This window comes from Sphaerodactylus townsendi, linkage group LG13, assembly GCF_021028975.2.
Source record: "Sphaerodactylus townsendi isolate TG3544 linkage group LG13, MPM_Stown_v2.3, whole genome shotgun sequence".
Classification (NCBI taxonomy): domain Eukaryota; kingdom Metazoa; phylum Chordata; class Lepidosauria; order Squamata; family Sphaerodactylidae; genus Sphaerodactylus; species Sphaerodactylus townsendi.
Window position 1 is genome coordinate 29,958,768 of NC_059437.1, and position 22,163 is coordinate 29,980,930.

The 22,163-nt window shown below is 45.7% G+C and overlaps 1 protein-coding gene across 1 annotated transcript in view; it reads left to right on the top strand.

Moving 5' to 3' along the window:
- The first annotated feature begins 480 nt into the window (after nucleotides 1-480).
- The window catches only part of GPC4 (glypican 4), a 73,609-nt gene continuing 51,926 nt past the window's right edge, over nucleotides 481-22,163 (top strand). The window contains exon 1 of the mRNA XM_048513985.1: nucleotides 481-1,039. Within this exon, the coding sequence (XP_048369942.1) occupies nucleotides 868-1,039 (172 nt within the window). The 5' untranslated portion in view covers nucleotides 481-867. The remainder of the gene's footprint in view (nucleotides 1,040-22,163) is intronic.

The following is a 22,163-nucleotide window of genomic DNA, read 5'->3' on the forward strand; positions in this document are numbered from 1 at the left end:
ATGGGAACAGCAAAAGATAGGAGACTTAGGGAGTAGAGAGTGGGGTACAAGACCAAGTCTCACAGTCACTGCAGAAGACTTGTTTTTCCATTGCTTGTACCAACCTCTAAACTAAACTTCAGTCAGCCTGAGTAGAAGAGCCCTTTTGAGGGCACCTGGGAGAATGACTCCTGGCTGGCATCCTGCCCTCTGGGCTGCACACTTAACTAGGGCTGGGACCCCTTTCAACTCCATGGGGCTTAGTTTCCAAAATATGCCTGTCTCCCTGAAATCTCAGCCCCTGCACAGCTCCCCTGCCCCAATAGGGCTGGAAAATAAGGTCCCACTCCGCTTTCTTTCCTGACTGTCCCTATAGGAATGATTTTAAAGGTCTGAGCTGGAGAAGCCCCTTCCCCTCCTCCCCCCCCCCCTCCACCCTCGGGGCAGGGGGTTGTGCGTCGCCCGGGCCGAGGGTGGAGAGAGAGAGGGAGAGAGAGGCTGGCTGGTGCCACCACCGCCGCCGCCTCCAGCCCACCCCCAGCGGGGCTCGCCTGCCTGCCGGTTTGGCTGAGCGGCGGGGAGCGAGGCGAGGCGGAGGCAGCTCTCGCTCCGCCCAGCCCAGCCGGGCTCCTGCTTTTCCCGGGGGCTGCCGAGGCTTGTCCCAGCCCCGCCGGCGCGGCGAGATCTAGCCCGTCTCCCCGTCCCAAGTTTGCGCCAGGAGAGCCGAGAGGCGCCGCGTCCCCGGGCCGAGCAGGGCGCGCCACCGCCGGCGGGCTTGGAGCGCGGCGAAGCCCCTCTCGGGGGGGGCGGCTGCGGGGCCGAGAGCCGGGCCGAGGCCCCCGCCGGTGCTGCTCCGCCGCCGCGTGGCCAGGGGCGCCTTCGCCAGCCATGCCTCCCCGCGCGCCGCCCGCCGCCGCCGCCTGGCTGCTCCCGCTGCTGCTCCTGCTCGCCGCCACCGCCGCCTCGGCCGAGCCGCGCTCGCGAAGTTGCTCCGAAGTCAAGCGGCTCTACGTGGCCAAGGGCTTCAGCCAGACCGAGGCGCCCAGCCACGAGATCAACGGTGAGGGGCCGCTGCAAGGAGGGGGCGCCGGGGGGGGGGTGTTGGGAGGGGTGTGTGTGTGTGTGTGGGGGGAGAACAAGCCTTTTCTGCTTTTCTTTCTGTGTTGCGGGTGGGGGGGAGATTGGGATGCAGACAGGCAGCGGCGGCAACTGGTGTCTCGGGCACGCTGGACAAGTTGCAGGACAAGCGCCCCGGGTTGGGAAACAGACATATTGCGGGGGCGGGGGGGGGGGGGCTTGGCGGCTGATCTTTTGCCGTCAGCATCACCCCGCCGAGTATGATTTTTACCTTTTTGGATAAATTGTACCAAGGTATGCAACGAAGGAAGTTTTCTTCAGTCAGTTTAGAAGCACTCCCCTCCCCAATAATTAAAATATGAAGAAAATGTTTTCCCATCTCTTTTGTTTTCATTTTGTTTCTTCCTTATCCTTTAGTGCTTAGACATTCCCCCAACTTGGTGTTTGCATGGGGGGGGGGGACGACTCTCCAGTGAACAAATTAGAATAAGTGAAATCAGGAGGCATTTTGCTTGGCATTCCTCCCCCCCCTTGCCTGTGGTTCTCTAATCCCCCCCCCCAAAAAAAAATTGAAGCCTTTAAAAACAGGCATCTTAATTCAGTATCTGTTGCAACTGACTTGAAGGAAATCTTTATTCCCTCTGTGAAAAGTGCTGAAGTTTGCATGTTAAGAAGCGCTGAAGTTTTGCACGTTGCCCCCAGTTCCTAGATGGCAAGCAATGGGGAGATCCCCCCCTTCTATTGGCAGAAAGAGGGGGATGGGGGGAGATTATTTTCTGCCCCCCTCTCTCTCGCCACCCCCTCCCCTTTCTGATCTACTAAATGAATTCAGGCAAACTGAAGGAATTCGAGGATGGAATTTGTAACAATTGATGCCTCCCCAACCATGTGGCTTCTCCCCCTCCAGCGGGGTGGAGTCTGTAGCCGGAGAAGGGAGCTGAGGATTGGTGGGAAACTGGGTAGATGCTCAAATAAGCGGGGTCAAAATTTACATTTCCTTGGAAATGGTAAGCCACAGTGCCTAGGCCCCACTAGGGCTTCCCCCCTCCTTCCCTTCTATGGAAGAAAAAACATTGGGCTACTTTGAAGGAGTTTCAGGAAGCCAAGCATAAGGTGGAACCTATCCAGCCAGCCTCGACCCTGTTTCCAGCTTGTGTGTTAATGAAAACTTGCTGGTTTGGGGTAGTGCAGAATGCAAGCAAAGACAGTCATCCCCCTCCCGACGCCTTTTTCTTCGTTTAATGAAAGCAATTAACGTGTACCCTGTATTTTTCCCACAGTGCGTGAGCTGCTCTAACCTTTTGCTGCTAGCCAAATTGTACATTTTGCCCCTGAGCTGGCAGTCTCCTTAGCAAAGCCCTTTTGATGCCAGCGTCTCAGGGAGTCGAAGCCTCTTTGGCGGACTCTCCCCAAGCCCTTCCTCCTGGGGAAAGGAGAAACTGTGCAGGAAGTGCCTGGCTTTTCACAGGTCTGGGTTGGGAATCTTGTGCTTATAAATAGAGTTCTTGACTTCTGCCTCCATCCGCACACCGTTCAGAAAAAGAGACTTAATAGCACTCCTTCCTGGGGGGTGGCAAAGAAACATTGATTTTTGCCAACACATCTTGTAAAAGAGGATGCGTACTGGGAGCCGGTTCTCCAGTAGGCATAGTGTTAGACTAGGACCAAAGGCTGCATTCGTGTCTTTTACTAAGCCCTGCATTTGTGGTATGCCTTTAAATAAGGCACTGTCTTGCCAATCGGTCCACTGGTAAGGACCTACCTTACAGGGCTGTTGTTGTAACAGAACTGTGTTTGTATCTCTTATTTAGCTGTGTACTTGCTGAGATGGCTTTGGCTGGTCCAGAAGTGAATTGGTAAGATCCACCTTGTAGGGCTGTTGTGAAGAGGCAGCAGGAATTGTGAGGTGCTTTATATGCTCTGTATTGTTAGTGATTAATAACATTTTGTTATTATGTTAGTATAACCACTATAATAAAGATTTAGCATTTATGCACTGCTTCAATGGGTTATGAAACACTTTGGATGTATGTGTTTCATATGCCTTTACAAACAGTGCAGTGTAGGAGCTATGGTGTTGTGCTGGAACTGGGAAACTGAAGTTTAAATGCCTTCTCAGTTATGAAGCTCACTGAATAACCTTGGACCAATTTTTTCTCAGTGTAGCCTACCTCACAGGGTTGTTTGACAGTAAAATGGAGGAGGAGAGGTAAGTGAAACTCCTTGGAGGACAGATGGAATGAAAATGTGCTGAATAAATAAATAGCCTTGGCAGGTATGCCACCTGAGCTGGAAAGAAAGGCCTGAATTTCATATTCCACGATTCAGTCCCGAATCATCATTCTCAGGGCTAATGAATGATAATAGAGAAGGTGGCTGATTTAGGATACCTAACAGCAAGTGTCAGAACCGTAAGCCCAGTTTCTGTTATAGGAGGGCCATTTGAAACTTCCTCTACATGGCAACAGTCCTCATCAAGATCTGTTTTATGGATTTGCCATGCGGTTATTCCAAGCCCTTTTCAGTTGTTACGGTTTTTCCATGCGAATAGGGTGGATGTGCTATATACGCTCCTCCCAATATGTGCCATCACCATTTTATCCAAAAAGGGTAACACATGTATATTCAGCATCGGTACACATGAACCTTAGGCTGAAAACACAAACATTGCCCTTTTCAAACAAAATGGTGCATATAAGGAGGAGCACATATAGCACAGGGTAAAACATGACCGCTAGAAAGGGCAACCCATTGCTACTAATGGTCAAATTGGAGGATTGTATTCCTACAAACCACAAATCTGAATGATTTCAAATAGCCTCTTCCTGTTGGCGGTTTCACATGTCAATCTTTAATTATCGTGAGCTAAACTTTTTCCCCTCACAAAGCACGTTTGTGGGACTCCCCCTCCCTGCCCCTACCTTTTTTTAACAGCTTAGTCATTGCAGGTTTGCTTTTCTTAGTTTCCTTGAGCGTTTTCAGTAAGTTGGCAGAAGAAAATTGTAGCTAATGTACTCACACTCCAAACATTTTATTCTGTTTCTGGTTTGGTTTCTTTCAACCTTCATCTGTCTCCCGAGGCTGCTGCTTTTATTTTCCCTTTTGAATGACCTACTGGACTGCATTCTCCCAAGGAACAAAGGAAGTGCCTTTTTAGCTGGAGCCTTCGAGAAGACCACCAAGGACTCAAGGCCCCGGCCTGGCGCGATTTCGCACCACTTTCAACAATAACAAAAATGCATGACTGAACGACTCAAAAATGTGGAGCGTTAGAAGCATTCGTCTGAGTCTAGAATACTGTCACAACACAGACAGCCTGAGTCAATACCTTTGCTCTGCTAGCACAGATGCTATAGAAGGGGAATCATCTCTACCATTGAAGGTGCCCTCCAGATAGGCACAGGCTATCCTCTTCTCTGCCAACTGTAATGAAAGGATCTTGGTTACTCATTGGTGCTGTTAGCTCATTGGCCAAAATCTGTACTGGCTTCCGGGAAATTACAGTTCCTGGAATTCTGTTTATTCCCACTGAACAGTAAGCATAAAGGAGTCTAGAGGCATGAATCAGACAGCCAGCCCTACTTGTGTTCCCAGCTGACTTTTCCCCACCTTTCTTGGTTTGCGTTCTGACATGTGTGTGGTTGGCCGGTCTGTCTGTCTGTCTGTCTGTCTGTCTGTCTGTCTGTCTGTCTCTCTCTCTCTCTCTCTTTCTCTCTCTCTCATTCTGAGAATTCCTGTCTCCCCTCTACCTTAAGTCCTGCATTGCCACTCATTTGTATTATTTCCCTGACACTGCGACTGCGCTGGGGTTTGCTTGTCTGGAAATACCGACATGAGTTCTTGAGTTCCTGCTGCCCAGTCTGTTCAGCAACCGACTCTTTTTTTAAAAAAAACCTCTTTCTATAGTGTGATGTCTATTTAGGTTACTGGGCATGCTGACATATATGACACGATTTTGTTTTTCATTTCCCTTACATGCATTTTGTAGATGCTTTAAGGTTAATAAGAATGATGTAAAAATCTTTTCCCAGAGAAAGTGACACCAGTGTTGAAGGATGCGGTATCCAGTAATAAAATTGGGTTTCAGAACCTTATTCTGCATAGTTTAGGACCCTGGTTGATCTTGTTCACTGGCATTTCTGCCGAAGCCGCCCAACCAAGAACATACTGGTAATTGGGCAGTTTATACATTTAGCAAGACCAAGTAATGAAAAGTTGCGTAGACCGTACCATTTTAGGCTGTAGTTGTAATGAAGGTAGGTTAGCAGGAGGAGGAGCTGAATAATTGCATGCTTTCCCCATTGGAGGGGAAAATCACCCTTCATAAAGGTAAAATAGGACCTTAGGGAGAAGGGATCTCAGCATCTTCCTAGGTAATATTCTGCTTTAACACTTGCAGTTTTTTAGATGAAAGAGCACTCAGAACATAATATTTAGCATTTATGTAGCATTTTCAGTGTTCAAAGCATGTCATATATACTGTTGCTTGATCTTTGCAATAGCCTGGTAAGGCAGACCAGTATTATGATGGTAACATTGCTGAATCTGAGAAAGAGTGGCTTGTCACGTTAGTTCATAAGGAAAGATGAACTGGAACCAGTAGGCTTCTGGATAACAACTTCTTCTTTCAGCTGTTACAATATACCATCTCTCTGTCTGAAGTGGGACAGCCCAGTTTAGTTTAATGACCATGAGCAATTTCTTAACATGCCGAGTGACTGACCCCTTGGCTCCACTAAGAGCGGCAGAATGGGAAATGGATGGATCAGTCTGTGATCTGGGATGATCTTTTGGGAAGTTCTCATGCACAGATTTTGCCAACGTGAATGGGAGCTGCTCAGGACTCCCCAGTTCTGGCACCAAACTTGAGCAGATTTAATGAGGAATATGCACTTAATTGCATGAAGTAGACACTTCTAAATGCCAGGCTTCAATGGAATTCAAAAGCTGTTCTGGCAGCAAGTGGGAATCCTGTGACAAGATGAAATAGAGGAACAGAGAGCTCTACAAATGGGCTGTAGTTTCTGTCTCAGTCTTTATATCTAATTCTGAACATGGCCAAAGAGAATGGATGAAAAATTTGCGCAGTGAGGCCATGTGCAGCTAGGAGGGATGCTTCTAGAATGGGTCTGCAACCTGCGGCTCTCCAGATGTTCATGGACTACAAATCCCATCAGGATTTGTAGTCCATTAACATCTGGAGAGCCGCAGGTTGCAGACCCCGTTCTAGAAACTGGAAGGGGGATGCTGACATTTGCAGACAAACCCCCAAATTAAAAACATTAGGAAGCCAGTCTAACCAGGGAAGCAGTAGCCCTGTTCACCCATTCACAGTGAATGTATGTACAACCTGCCTGAAATATATACATCTATTGTAAAAAACAGTCATTGCATGTTCACTTTACAAAATGAAATTGAGGACCAGTCCCTGGATAAATCTGTGGTTTGTACTGTACACAGCTGTACATGACCGTATCATGAGAATTACATGACACACATACAAAGAACAATCTACTCTGCAAATGGATTGTGTAGGCATTCATGGTAACTAGTGACCAGGACTAGGGGCTAAGTGTTACCAGAGTAATGCACATCCTCCTAGAATTTGAGAAAAAAAGAGAAATGCACCTACAGGAAGATCTTACCACAGGGCTGGGGTTGGCAAAGCTTAGCAGGGGTGCTTTAAAAAAAGGCTGGTGGGGAACAGCTTGGAACAGGGGCAGCAGAACGGCTGGAGAGGGAGCAGGTCAGCTCCAGGAGGAGACAGAGGGAAGGAGTGGTGTGGCTACTGGGAACAGCCAGGCTTCCATGACAGGTGGCAAAAATAGGGGGAGGAAGGGGGCAGCAGCAGGGATCCATAGGGGAGGTGGTGCTGGTGGTGCAGAGAAAAATAGGGAACTATGCAGCTCATGGGAAGATGGACCCACTGGGATGGGAGGGCTTCAAGAGCCTGGGAGCTAGCACTGCTGCCCAGAGCCTTCACTGACAGCGCTGCTGGACCTAGCAGGGTGAGGAATGAGATTTCCCCTCTCTGGGGTGGCAACTTGTGTCCATGTTTTGCCCTCGTTGGGGCAGCCCCAGGAGTCATGCTGTCAGAGCCCCAAGAATGATGGGGAAGGGGTAGTTCTCCTTTCTAGCCTGCCCCAAGGCAGCAAGAGCCTGCCTGCTCAGACTGGCCCAGCAACCCTGTTCTTCTAGACCCGTGGTGGCGAACCTTTGGCACTCCAGATGTTATGGACTACAATTCCCATCAGCCCCTACCAGCATGGCCAATTGGCCATGCTGGCAGGGGCTGATGGGAATTGTAGTCCATAACATCTGGAGTGCCAAAGGTTCGCCACCACTGTTCTAGACCCACGAATGACATGAAGGGGTAGGGTCAGGCATCTTTGTGGCTCTGAGAACAGGGCTGTTAAGGCAGCTCAGTAGCTGTACTTATGCAGCCTAAGATGGACTAGAAAAGAACACTTCCCAAGTACCGATGGGGCTGTGAGAGAGTGCTGATGATGAAGACCCAAAAATGTGTGGAGATGATTGTTGTTAGATTGTGACCAAGTTATCCCCTGGCAACCGAAAGACAATCCAGAGAATTTTTTTGCATGCCTCTGCTTGTAGCTCTATGAAATCTGAACATGAGCAACGTATGCTTAGCTCAGAACCAGGTTTGCAGATGACCATGCTGGCTACTGTGATTAAAAATGCCCTCCAGGAACCAGAAAGGAGAGGAAATTGACTCCCCACCCCCCACCCCTTTTGGCCACAGTGACTAGCATAACTGTGAGCTGGCTAGTAAAAATTTGTGTGGACTGTTTATTTTTGTAGAGTTACCTGCAAGGCTACGTTGTAGCTCATGTAAACAATAGTAACAATGGGAAAGTTTAATAGAAAATACAGCACCTTTTAAAAACCGTGATTTAATCATTTGCTAACTTTAAAGTGGTGCCCAGTTAATGAACAGTTTATGGATCTTCACCTGTCCTGTGGTGCATTCTCAGTTCATGGCTGCTAAATAGCCAACCAACAGTGGCTACAGAGTTGCAGAATAAGCAGACCACTAGTTCCTGCCACATATTTTCAAGTAACTCTGTGCATAGATTCTTGGATTTTTACCACCTTGCAGATAGTAAAAAGCCGTTCTTGCTTTTGTAGTATTAAACTCTGCATGTGCCTGTGTAGTTGTGTGCCTGTACCCTGGAGCCACAACGCATCAAGGTTCCAGTTCACGCATGTAAGTCCTGTGTGAGTATGAAGTTTGCCCTGTTGGTATTGTGACTGGAGCAGGTTTGCACTTGCAACAGGGCTTCTATGCAGTTTTGTTTTCTTGGGGTGTTGAACTGACCTGCTCCCGTGGGAGTTGGGAGCTCCGCACACCTTTTGGAGCCTTTGTGTGCGCTGCTTAATGGAAACTGAAACTTCTCTATACACTAAAAAAAGATTCTGTTTTGAAAGTAAGGGAGGCTGTGACATATGTTGAAATTGAGGCTTTCCTTTGAGAAACAAAACAAAAAAAACATAGAAACTCCCCTGTCCTGTGCAGTTCTTTCTCCTCCTTTGCTGCTTGTTTGTGCTGTTCTGCTCCGAAAATAGGGTTTTGTTCAGCTACAGCTGGATGTTGGGTCCCAGCAATCTGCAGCGTTAAGCATGTGGTTAGCCATAACTGCTTTGCAATGGCACGGTGTGAGTGGGAGGATCGTTTTCCTTGGCAGCCGCTTCACAGAAAGTACTGTTTTGTGTGCCAGAGTAAGCAGTTATTACATTCCATGTCATTTATAGTCAAATTATTATCTATTGTTAAAATTGCCTCAATTATCGGATGTTTCCTTCGAAATGCAATCGGTTGTCCCCCTCCTCATTCATTTTGGATGACTGAAGTCATTATTCCATAGCCTGAAAGACATGCCGTGTTTTTTAAAGGTTTGGAAATGTTGAGGAATACCGTTTTGCAGTTCTTTATCAGCAGCTTAAAAAATCCCTTTACAAATCCCCCTCCTCCACAAAAATGAAGCAGGTCTTCCTGTGTTTGAGGCTTGTGATCTGGGCCCTTCTTTTACCGCCACAAGGAAACAATTCTTTCTGCCCTGCCAGTTCTGCTTAGCCTTTATCTGTTTTGGGTGGGGAGGGGGAGTTGACTTTGGCCTTTCTTGGAGGCGTGTTTTTTCTTCACTACTCCACTGTGTACTTTGCAGGTAGCACTTGCAGTTCATATATTTCAGAGAAGAGCCGGAGTGGTCGTCTTGCACTTAGAATGGGGATATGTGGGTTGAAATCTCTGTTTAGGTATGAAGGCAGTTTTGAGATTGTGGAGTTCTTAAGCATGGGACTCCTTAATGCACACAAACAGAACTCTCCCACGCTGCCGCTGATCTTCTTGGAGGTTCTGTGCAAAGTCCAAAAGTAGGTGGATGGTGGGTGCAGTTTATGTCCTGCAAATGCCTGACGGTGCAATCCCTGTGGAAGTGGTCCTGAGTTGATGGGTAGCCTTGGGCTAGTCATGGACCCATTTTTAGGCTTCTTCTGCACGTGTAATAATGCACTTTCAATTGTTTGAAAGTGGATTTTCCACACAATAAAATCCAGCTTCAAAGCGCATTGAAAGTGGATTGAAAGTGCATTATTCTGCATTTGTGGAAGGGGCCTTAGCCTAACCTACCTCACAGGAGTTCTTGATAGGGGAACTCCAGTGTCCCCATATATGCCACCTTGGCTCCTTAAGGGTTGGACCTTCTTGCTCAAGATAACCCTAATATCTCTGCATGACTAATATGTACTCTGAGATATTGGAGGACCTCTGGATCTTGGCTGTGATGTGCTCCTAGTCTTCTGACCTAGACAACAGGCAACAGCTCAATGTTGGCTGGAGAGCATGAAAATTTAGGCCAAACTTGATGCCAAGACTAAGTCTACCCTCTTTTGGCCACCCAACTGGGAGTCCCACCTGCCCTGCACTCTCTTGGGGCACTGTGGCGCTGCGCATATTGACTGCATGCATTTGGCACGAAAATATCACTGTGCATCCTGGTGCAAGAAGCTGGTTGTGGCTGGGTTTTTTTAGCCAAACACTGGCGGCATAACCTGGGATGGAAACAATGCAGGAGAAAAATGGTTTCTTGGTGCTGGGACAAAAGCAATGATGTGTTGTCTTAAAATATAAGTGTAATGGTTCTATTTAGAAAGGGAGATCTTGAGGTTTAGGTAAATTTCAGTAACCAAGTGCTTCTGTTTACATTTTTTTTCTGTGTCACTTCTTCCAGCCAGCTTTTATGTTCAGGGTATTGTGGGATGTTGGGCAAAAGTTGCCAACTTGTTATTTGAGTTTGGTCAAATATATCTCAAGTTATAAATGATGATGTGCCCCTCTGTCTGTCTGGATGCATTAACAGAAAGGTGTGAAAATGCATCCCTGCTGTGGCAGCAAGTTGGGTGGGAACCTGTGGAAATGGTCTGCATGCATACCTGTTCCTTTTCCACTCACCACTGTCCTGTTTCCTCTTCCTTTTCTCCCACTGTATTTGCAAAAAAAGTACAGCATACCAGCAGTCATGCTGGGGCTTTTCCATGGCCCAGAATCCCTCCCTCTTGCCCTCAAGTTAACTTTCCCTGTTGAGTCATGCAGTCAGTCTTGGCAGGAAAAGTAAAACAGCCCTTTAAAGGACAAATGTGAGGGTGGCAGTTGCACTGATATGTAACAGCATGTTTGCCTTGTGCCATTTTGAAGGTGGAGCTGAGCTCCACTTCCCTCCGAATGATGGCTGTGGGTTCAGCATCTAAATGGATGCCCAGCTGTCTATCTACCCCTGTCTGTCTCTCTCTGTGTCTATGTCTCTCTCTCACACACACAGGCCCCTTCCGCTCAGCAAATGTATAACGGGTTGCAGTTGGGATAAAGGAACCAGTTTTCCTGTTTTTGCGTTTATATGCATCCGTTCAGGCAGTGATTGGAGTCCACAGAAACAATCCAGGTTGCTGTTGCACCTTTGCACAGAGACGTGCCTCTTTTTTAATTTACTTCTCACCAATGTGTAGCTATGCAGGCATGCCCAAATGACCCCCCCCCCCGCCATGCCATCTCATGATATGAACATCTGCACCTGCGTAGCTACCCAGATGTAAGCTACAAAAATTTTTAAAAAGAAAAATGGAAGCAAATAAAGCGCCTCCTGCCTGGCCATTCGTTCGCGAGCACCTGCAAACCAGAATTTTTAAAAAGACTTGGTAGTAGCGCAATTCTCAAAAAACTCGGTTTGGGGAAAATAACTCGGGGCAGACTGTTTTAGGGGCGGGATCTGTGCAAATTTCCCCCACCCAAACGGGTTTTTCACCATCCTACACCCATTTTATTGGCCCGTGCAAAATGGGCCATACACACAGAAATGCTACTGATCTAGTTTAAAGGGGAAAACCCTAGGAACACCATGAATTGTGCTCAGGATGAATGTAGCACTGTGTGGGTGGTTTCCTGATATGCAGGGGCTTCCTGCTTTTTCTCTGGGAGAAAATCCCCATGTGGAAGCTGTCTGCCTGTCAGTGTAGTATATTTTTATTCAGGTCTTCCTCCAAGGAGATCAGAATGGTGTACATGGTTTTCTTTTTCTTCATTTTAACCATGAGTTCTCCCTATAGGGATGGTGCCATGACTCTGTAGTAGAGAGCTTTTGCTTGGTTTGCAGAAAGTCCTGGATTCATTCCCTGGCATCGCTGGTTCAGAGGTTTAGGTAAAAGACAAAAGACCTCTGCTTGAGACCCAGGAAGGCCACTATCAGTTGGAGAAGATTGTCCAGACTCCAGTCCTTGGTGGAATAGTGGTTTGACTTGGGATAAGGCAACTTCCTGTATCCTCACAAAAACCATGTGAAAAGGGTTAGAGTGAGAGAGTGTGAATACACCAAAGTAACCAGAGGGGTGATATGAATCAGTTCTGTCTGACAACACTTAAGCTACTTTACTACACACATCTGCAGGTTTGAGACATTCGAAAGGGATAATGTAGGTGATGTTGTATTGTCAGAAGCTGCTGTCCCAGATTTTTCCCTTTTCTTGCAAGAAAGCTCCCCCCACCCCACCCCCCAGATAACTTTACTCTGGAAGATTAACCCTTGGCGTAGATGCAGACATTTCTTTTTTAGGAAGTGTGCAGGAGACAGAGTATGCTTTGTTAAAAATAAAAAAAATGTGATCACAATGGAGAAACCATTTAATTAATGGAACATATAGCTCTGTCTACTCCCCTGAAGTTTATACATTCAGATTCTTTAAACACTTGATGAGGCTATTGCTGCAGCCTTTAAAAAAATAATAGTCATAAGGTTGTGGAAGCAGGAAATACAGGGATTTGTAAACTTGGTGCAAAGCAGTTTCTCAAAAGCATGCTTGCGAGCAATCCGTGCAGTCACAATGGTCTTTTTGTTCTTTGCAATGTATGTTCTTTTAACATAATTTTATGTTACCTCCGAGATGGGTTCATATTAGCAGTATAGTGTTTGTAAACCTCTGCAACTCGAAATTACCTGGAAGGATAACAAGTGAACATTACAGCATTTATGGAGCATGGGTGTGGTGGAGGTGGATCACTTTTCACCCAGGGCTGTTTTAGCAAGATGGAGGCTTGCAGGGTTGAGTGCAGAAATTCCCTGTGCATACAACATTAGCATATAGGGGACAAGGTTAGGCCCTTTTAGTTTTTGTTGTGAAGGGAGTCTTGTCCTCCACCAATTGTGGAGCATTTAGCTCCATGAACATTAAATAAAATGTAATAAATAAAGTGAACCCCAACCAGAAATGGTATGACATGGAATCAGATTGATCATCTTGGTGAGAATCAGGCTTTTTGTAGGACTGTCGTTGGGGTTGCTGAGATCATATATACAAACTATTTTAATAATTATTTTTTGCACCTGGTCAAATCTTGGCTTCCTTGCTGGGGCATTGCTGTGGGTTTTTTGGCATATAAATGATGTGTTCGAACCCTGTGGAAAACAGAAACATTGATACCTCACTGATACCTCACAGTGGAGACATGATAACTTTCTTGGACATAGTTACTTACTGTTAGTGAGAAGTGTGTTCAGATATGGAGCTGAGGTGACTAGATAATCGCTGGGTAACTTGTTTTTCTCCTGTTGACTCACCAAAGATGATGATGCTTCATACTTGGTGTGCTGCATCCCTAGCTTGAGGCAAATGAATTATTTGTGTGCGTGTGTTTGTGTGGTTTGAAGTCTATGCAACCAATTTAACACACCTGTTGCTTGCCTCTGGGCAAATCTTTGATCCTTACAATAGTGTAATTGCTTTGCTTGCTCTGTTTCTCTAGCGTTAATGAGTTGAAGGTTGTAGCGCACTTTGCACATTAACAGTGCTGTATAAATGACTAACAACAACTGGTGCTTATCAACATATCTGTTTCCTTTAAGAGTAGTGCTTGATTGATTTCAGTTTATTGGCATTCTGTTTGTCTGTAGCCACAGTGCCCTGCCAGAAGGGAATCTTGGAAAGCAACAATCCTGCTCTAATTTAAGTTGATAGTGAAGCTTCAATTGATTTGTTTTTAATTTGATAGGAATGCAAACGGGAATATTGTTGCATTTTTATTTGAAGTTGCCCTTGAGGCCAGATTCACTAAACTTCTTCACACCCACTTAACCAATCCTTCTGCTTGTCCTCAAGGTTTTTATTTGATCAGAAGTTCCAAACATTTAATTGGGGTATTTGGGGATAGCAAAAAGATAATGTGAATGGGGGAAGTGGTTGTGTGAAAGGCTGGGAAAACAACTAGCTAGGGTTATAGCATAAAGGAAAGTAACTTTATGTTTTGTCCTGTAGGACTAATTGCTCAGTAGTGCCTCTTATACCAAAACTTGTTTAGCATGCCGATGGAAGTCACCCGACACCCCTCCTCCCCCGTTTCCTGAAGTCCCTTTTGTTGGAGATCTGGGAAATGTAATTCTTAAGTCTGCAAGTTTTGAAAAGTGCTGAATCTTGTGATGGTGTATGTGTTGCAAATGGTTTTGAGTATATAGAAGCAGCTGGATTAATTATTACAAAATAAGTCTTGAGAAGGAGTGGGGGGTTCCCATACTTGTTGAAGCCAGGTGATTGTGGGACATTAGGAGAGCGTAGTTTACCTGGCTTCTGTTTGGAGACCGTAGTGCTGCCTGCCTGTACTGTTGCGTTCATTGATGGAATCATGTCTGTGGCAGCATTTAGACATCGCAAACAAACCAGAACTTGTTTGGAATGGGCATGGACTCTTTTCATTGTCAAGCTGTCTCCCTTCATGAAGCTTTAGTCACATGGGAAATGTCCTCAGGGGCATAGGTTTGGCACAACAGAGAGGGTTCATGGCTCCATGGCAGATTATCCATTTTGTGTTCAGAAGGTCTCAAATTTAATCCCCAGTATCTCAAGTGAACAGGGTCTTGCAGTGGGTAGTATAAGAGATAACTTCCTGAGACATGGAGAGCAAACTTCATTTATTTAACACACCATGCTCTGGTTCTGTTATTTTGTTATGGTTTGGGCTGAGGTGTTGATATATGCCCAGAACCTTTCCCTCCAAAATGTAGACATAAAGGAAAAACTTGATACAGCGTCTAAGTCAGAGAGATTAATTTCTAAATTGCACAATTTTTCCTGGCGTTGCTTCCAATGAATAGGTACCTGTCATAGCTGAGTGTCATTAAAGTGACTTTTGCTGCATAGAGATCTGTTTATAGTCCTCTTGCTGTGCTTAGAGGATACTATTTCCACCTGGTGGTTAAATTACTTCCACAGGGTTGTCTGGACAAAAGGGGGCTTTGGCCAGCTGCAAAGAAGGCAAAGATGTTCTTGCCTCTTGAAAAAGAAAGGATTTAAATCTCCAGGCTCTGTGGAATTAATGTAGTTAATGTATGCAAAAGGCAGTGTTTAACTACCTTACATGAACGGCTGTTTCTTGGTTCGATGGTAAGATTGCATGGCTGCATGGATCTTGACTGGGTCATGATTTTATGGGGGGAAGGTTTCCATGAATTCACCTGTGGCTGCATTGGCAAAAGGATCGGTCTTGTCATTGCTCTAGCTGTGCATGCATCTGCACAAACATGCGGAGAGCTGCTGTCCTTCAGGCTTTCTCCCTCTCCCTTGTTGTATTCCCTTTGCACCACCAGTGAATATTTTTGCTAACACATTCTTGGAGTTGCAGTGCAAAGATTGCTGAATAGTTTCAGAGCACATATTTTATTTCCATTACTGAAAGCAGGAGCCATGCCTGGTGGAGTCCAAAGACACTTCAGCAGCCCTGGGGATAATGAGATAGCTGACAGACTGGAATGCAGATTTATCAGGGGCAAAACCTGGCAACATTCCTTGTTCTTCTTTTGAAATGGGCCCTTCATACTCCCCGCTTGCTACACAGAACTGGCACTTCTTTGTCTTGGATGCAGCATTAGATCAGAAAGAGCAAGGCAGCATCATATGTGCTGTTGCTGGCTGCTAAATACAAAACTGGATTTTCACATTGCTGTAAGTCGGCGGATAGTGGGCATTTTCATTTTTTTAAAAAATAGCACTAAGTCTACTTCACCGGGGGTTTGATGTTTTCCTTTTTTCTTCCGAGAAATAACTTGTTGGATGTAATATTAATGGTTAGGAGCTGTAAGAAGTCTTTGGACTTGGAAAGGCATGGTCTTTCTTTGGTACCTCTGAATTGAGTTCCCATAGGAGACACTCAGTTGGTGCCCTTCTGCAATTCCTCAGGTGGAGTTCAGAATTACAGCCTTGGTATGTCTGCAGGGGCTTCTCAGTTTGGACCCTGCCACAGGTGTAGGCTTGTATATCACATCCTTCCTTGTTCCGGCCAGGTCTGAGCTGAGAGGTCACTACAGATCTGCCAGTATTGCAGGGTGTGTTTGGATAGGCTTGCTCACGGTCCATTTTAATGTCCCGGTTGTCCCCACCTCTCTGTTAGAGAAAGGTGTAGCTCTGGTTGCGATTGCACTGTGAGCCTGCTTAGCCCAAAACACTGCCTGCCTGCATCATCAACTTCTTTGGTAGGTCCAGAGAGAGGAAGCCAGGTTACTCAGGTTCTGGACTGAGGCTCCAGTTAGGTTAGGTTACATTCAGATGTCTTAGGAAACTGGTTCGTGCAAACAAGTCCAGTTAGTCAGATGTAAGTAGCAAACCCTGAATTGTGTGGTAATTTCTGTCTGTTTTTGCAATGGAGAAGACATCTTCTACATTCAGTCATATCTGTGGCCAGGCAGTGGCAAAGGGTGATACATTCAGATGCTTCAGCAAACAGAACTTAGCTATCAAGCCAAGTTTGAAGTCTTGATTTGATACACATGAACTAACCCTGATTTTGTTGAAGGCTTTCATGGCTGGAATGAACTGGCTGTTGTGGTGGGTTTTGTGGTCTGTGTGGCCATGGTCTGATAGTTTTTCTTTTCACGTTTCCCCTTCACAGGACATCTTGCCAGCCATAGATGCAGGTGAAACTTTAGGAGCAAAAATGACCAGACAGCAACTCCTCAGCCCATAAAGCACAGCATCCAAACCCTGGTTTGTCAGACCATGTATTCAAACCTAGCAATTAAAAATGGACTTAATAACTGTTAACCGTGATGTTTGAATGCACAATGGTAGAGCAGTGTATATGCGGGGGTGTTGTTCAGCAAGGGAAACGATTAATAAGCAGGAGAGTTAGATCCCCCTTGCCATGTTTCATTTGCACATTTTAAAAACTTCATGGAAATTTCCATTGGCTTGGTTTGTGTTGCTTACATGCTCCAGTGCCAGCCTCCTGAAATGGAGGCATGTTGGCTCTGGCTTGAATGGTGCTTGTTGGCATCTTCACAAAAGTGCTTCTGTGCAGGGATATTGGCCGCATCCTGCCTGGGTGGTCCTCTGCTGCTTTTCGGGTGGGAGTTGATGGAGATAAACACCGTGCTGTAAATACTTCCAGGGGCCGTCCTTCTAGACAGTGTCGATAGCTCAAGGCAGTAGGATGCAAGGACTTATCTGGGTTTATCAACGGTCTTACTGAACTTTCAGGTTCCCTCTGAGAACTGGGTGCTCTAAATCTGGGAATTGTAAAGTTGTCCTAAGAAACACTGCTTGTCTTAGGAGTGTGAAGGAAAAGAAGTGGAGCTTGGTTAGGCTAGGAGATCGTTTCAAACCTGAAACAGAAAACCCTTCTCGAGGTTCCCTGATTTGTTAGCTGTAGACTTTGTCAGAGGTAGAAAATTGAAATCCTTTCAAAATGAGCGAGAAAAGAAGAGTTTTTCTTGCTAGTTCTCTGATAGACTCTCCCCTCCCACAATTTTTGATGAAAACATTAGGAAATCTGGGAGAAGTGCTGAGAAGAACTCTCATTAAATATTTTTTGGAATGAGTGAAGTCCTTTTAAAGAGTCCATAATACACTTTCATTCTACTATAAAACATATTTTCTAATTTCAGCATTTTATCCTCCACCTTTCAACAGCTAAGATACATGCTCTAAAGTAGGATAGGGCGCAGCAGTTTGCTGATTTCTCTCAAGTATGGAATATATTTGCAATTTTGCTTGTAGAAAGCAAAGGAATTTGCATTTCAAAATTTGATATATTTGTCAGATAGTACAATTTTATGTGCTAAGTTATCATTTATATTGTTAGGGCAGTAAAACATGCTCAGGTTTGATTAGGGTTGCCAACCTGAGGTCTCTCTCCACACCTAAATCTCCAGGAATTTCTCAGCTCTAGGTTTGATCAGAAAGGAAATGTGGTATACATTTCAATCCCTTAATTTCTACCATCCCGAAAATAAAAACCCTGGAGTTTTGTCCTATGACTTCAACATTTCTGAAAATGTTACCTCTCTGGTTGGGGAGATTTACAGCCAACTCTACCTTGGAATTATGACCTCTGCTTTCTTTATGGTAATGTGATGGCTAGAAATAATTTCAAGTGGGAAGGGGAAAAACCCCCCAGTCTGTGGCCTACATAAACAGACTTTTGGGGAATTTCCAACTGATGTTTTAAACCAGGGGTGTCCAGCTCTTGCTCTGATGGAAATTATAGTCCATGAACATCTGAAGCACCAGAGTTGAACACCCCTGTTTTAAACCATATGCTTGTTCCTGTCAACAACTTTAAATTCCACTCCTTAAAGTTCTAGTTGCTGAGATAGATAGATAAATAGTTTAATACGGCCAAAGGCCAGCAAAGACACTAGTTGCTGAGAGTTTTCTCTTTGGCGGGTGGTGGAGTGTCCCTTTGTCCTGGTTTCAAGTTTTGTTGAGGCTGTTCTGAATTTCTTTAGCTTCATAATGTGAACCCTTCTCAGTTCTTCTGTGCCCGGGTCTCTGTCTTCCAAGACTTCTGTGAGACCTGAATATTTGGAAATGGAGAACAATCTCAGCTCTCCCTTGCCCTCACATCTGGTTTGCCTCGTGAATAGTGGTATTAGGATTCATCCCATACGAACGTTTCTGCCTATTGACGTGTATGGATGAGATTCTACTCCAGGACCCATCTCAGGTGAATGTAATATTGGCATCTGCCACCAACAGGGCATTTTTAGTAGCTGCCATAGCGCTGTGAAATGTTCTCTTCTATAAAATAGGACAGTGCTCTTCACTGATTACCTTTTGAGGAACAAGTGAAAACTGTTCTCTTTTGTCAGGTATTTGGAGGAGTCCTTGTATCACGATGGTTAAGTTGTAATTCTGCCAAGTCTCTACAGTTGTTCGGTTACTTGCGTCTGTTTCTTAATATTTTCTTGAATGTTTTATACCAAATACTTTAAAAACTTTTGATGATGAATTGCTTGAAAAGCTTTCATGAAGAAGTCAGAAAACTGTAGATAAGCTTGGTAAAATAACAATAAATTTTAAAAATCCCTGCTATTTTAAAGAACACAGCCACTGGGAGGGACATTAGGGGATTTCAGAGGTTTTGTGGAAAGAGGAAGGAGAAATGGTGACGGCAGAGTTGGCCGCTAGCTGCCCAATGTACTTATCCAGTCCTACCCATATACTGGGTGCAAGCAGATTGCAAACATGTTATTTGTGGTTTGGAAAGACATGGCATGATTACAGTTACTGCAGTTGTTTATGCTGTGGCAAATGTCCCTCTTTTAAGAATCTCTTCCCCCCTCCCCACCTTAGGCAGCCTTCTCAGAGACCCAACAGATACACTGGAATAATGTATCCTCTAGGATGTGACATTGCTTCAGTATATTTATCCGGCCAATTTTTATCCTGCACTATTCATACCTGACTGGAGTAGATCCTTACAAGCTGGTCTACCCCCTCCCCTTTTCCCCCTTTATTTTTATATAGCTTGGGAGACAAAAACCTAAAATTAGGGTTCTTGCTTGCTTTCCCAACCACACAAAAAAGCAACAGTACTGTAATTCTAAAAACAAGCGAATGTTTGCATCTTGCCAAGGGCCGGTGTTGCATGAAATGTGCCCTGCTGTGGTAAATGGCAGTTATGTGTTGTGACGCTGCTTCTGTAGAACTTTCCTGTCTCTTGACCTCTCAGCATTGTGTGTTCCTTTAGGCTAGTGGAGAGTGGTGGATATGGAATATCAAGAGAAGCTCTGTCCAGAGTTTTAAGCAGCAGCTGTATGTTCAATACAACATCTTGCTTGGCTTGAGAATTTTGCTGAGATGTTGTGGCTGCCATTTGGAATTCAATTTAAGTTGCCCCATGGCTGAATGATCTTTTGCAAAGAAGGATGGGGTGTGCTTCCCATGGAGTTTCATCTCCCATGCTTTGATACCCCAGATCAGGGGTAGGGAACCTTTAACACTCAAAGAGCCATTTGGACCCGTTTTCCACGGGAAAAGAAAACACTTGGAGCCGCAAATAATTTTTGTCATTTAAAATAAAGATAACACTGTATATATTGGGGGTTTTTACCTTTTACTCCACTCATTCTGAGAAGCGCATGGATGCGCCTGCCCTGCTGCCCGCAGGGCGGGCAAGGATGGGGCCAGCAGCTTGGCCTTGCTGGCCGCCGGGAAAGCACCCGCCCCACTCGAATGGGGTGGGTGAGAGGGGAAGCCCGCGGCACTGGCCAGCTGGCCACGGACAATTGGTGCGCCTGCCCTGCTGCCTGCAGGGAGGGCAAGGATGAAGCCGGCGGCTCGGCCTCGTCATCCGCCGGGAAAGCGCCCGCCCCACTCCAACGGGGTGGGCGAGAGGGGAAGCCTGCGGCGCCGCCCAGCCATCCGCAGGTAATTGGTGCACCTGCCCTGCTGCCTGCAGGGCGGGCAAGGATGAAGCCGGCGGCTTGGCTCGTGGAGCCACAGTGCAAGGGCAGAAGAGCCGCATGCGGCTCTCGAGCCGCAGGTTCCCTACCCCTGCCCCAGATCCTAAATTCCTTCATGGAGCATTTGGGTCTGTTGCATGAGTGATCTGTAGGGAGAATGCCCCAAAGCTTCCTGTATAGAGCTGTCATATTTGGGCCCCCATTCTGCTCCTTGTAACAAGTTATATTGCGTAACAGTGGAGAAAGAGATAGGAGAAGATAGCTCAACTTAAATACTTACAGATGTTCACAGGAACTTTGTGTATAGCACAAGAAATGTTAGCCCAAATACCTTGCTGGACAAAAAGTATAATTTGTCTATCAAGTGATAAGAAGAACCTGCCACACATGAGCATTCTTCACTTGATAGCCACGACAGCAAATAAGCCAAACCATGCACATTGCCTTTCCAGCGGAATCCATTTGCAAGTTCAGCATCCAACCACTAATACCCATCAAATTGGGTCTAGTTGTCTAAAACAGCCCTGAAATGGATTTTATGGAAGATGCTTTAAGATCGGCTTTCCCACGAGGCTGTGTGCCCACTGATCCTTGAACCACCAGCCATTTGACAGGCGCCCTGGTTTTCAACTCTGCAGTAATGGGCATTAGATTTGCCCTCTTGCTGACTTCCCCCGTTTAGTTCCAGGCGCTTACAATGACAGTTTGGGTTTTGTTTTGTTTTTTAAAGGAAATCGGGAGCAGCTCTTCAGCTTTGACTACAGTTTAAGCTCAGCATCATTTAATTGTAGTTAAATACTACCCTGGAATTTTTCTTAACTAGAATTTGGACCTGATTAGCACTCCTTGGTTACAACTGAGCATGAAACAGAGGTTAGTAGGGGATAATGTGTGCTTTAACTGTGATTAAGACAGAAGAGGGGGCTAGCTGTGGCTGAGAACGTGCAAGCCCATAGCTTCCTCCTGATCTCTTTAACATGTGCAGTGAAATGATCCTAGCGTTATGTGTTGAGCTGTGGGAGGGGACAGAAGCAGGGGAGAGCAAGTGATAACCTTGCATATAACAGAGAGTCATTGTAGTTTAGAGCTGAGTGACGTCTTAGTTGCTTTTTGCCCTTTCCAATGATCCTCTTCACTTGTTCCATCTCTCCCCCCCTCCCCCCCTCTGAATAAACTCTGCCTCTACTTTTCAGCCGAAATGCTTTAGGTTAGTACCGGAGGGAATACGTTAACTGGCTTGGCCCAGGGAGAGATTGGTTTTTCTGACAGAGGTTATATTATGCGATCTCTCGGGCAGCACAGTGAGCAATTTGTGTGTGAGTTTGGATGGCTCGCGTAGCTGATGTGCGGAAACATCAGTTGGAGCAGCTGGCTAGTTAGTGACCGGCAGGAATTTGAACACAAACAGCCGTTTCAGCACAACTCCTTGTTAAAGATGATCTGGTTTCTGTCAATAGGAGGTGGCAGATTAAACCAGAGTGGAGCCTTTTACAGGGTCCTATAGAGAGGTCTGTGTGGTGCACACTTGTGCGGCAATTCTGTGGGAATGCAGAAAAAGTGTGATATTCAGTTTAGCAGATCTTCTTCTGTTCATTAAAAAGCCCCACAAGTTTCTAGGCCTTACTGGCTAGCCTTGAAAATTCCTTGCTAGGGTCTTGGAAGCTTGGAAGGATGGAAGTACCAATGGCCGACTGGGGAGAGGGGTAAAGCTGCAGTCTCTCCTGGGGTGTTTATAATAATTAGCAGAACCCCAAATACTGATCATGAACATGTTGCACAAAAGGGAGAAAAAGAAATGATGTTTCCCCATTTGCATTAAGTTTACTCTTGATGCAGAATTTGATTGACTAGATGCCAAATGTCATCATT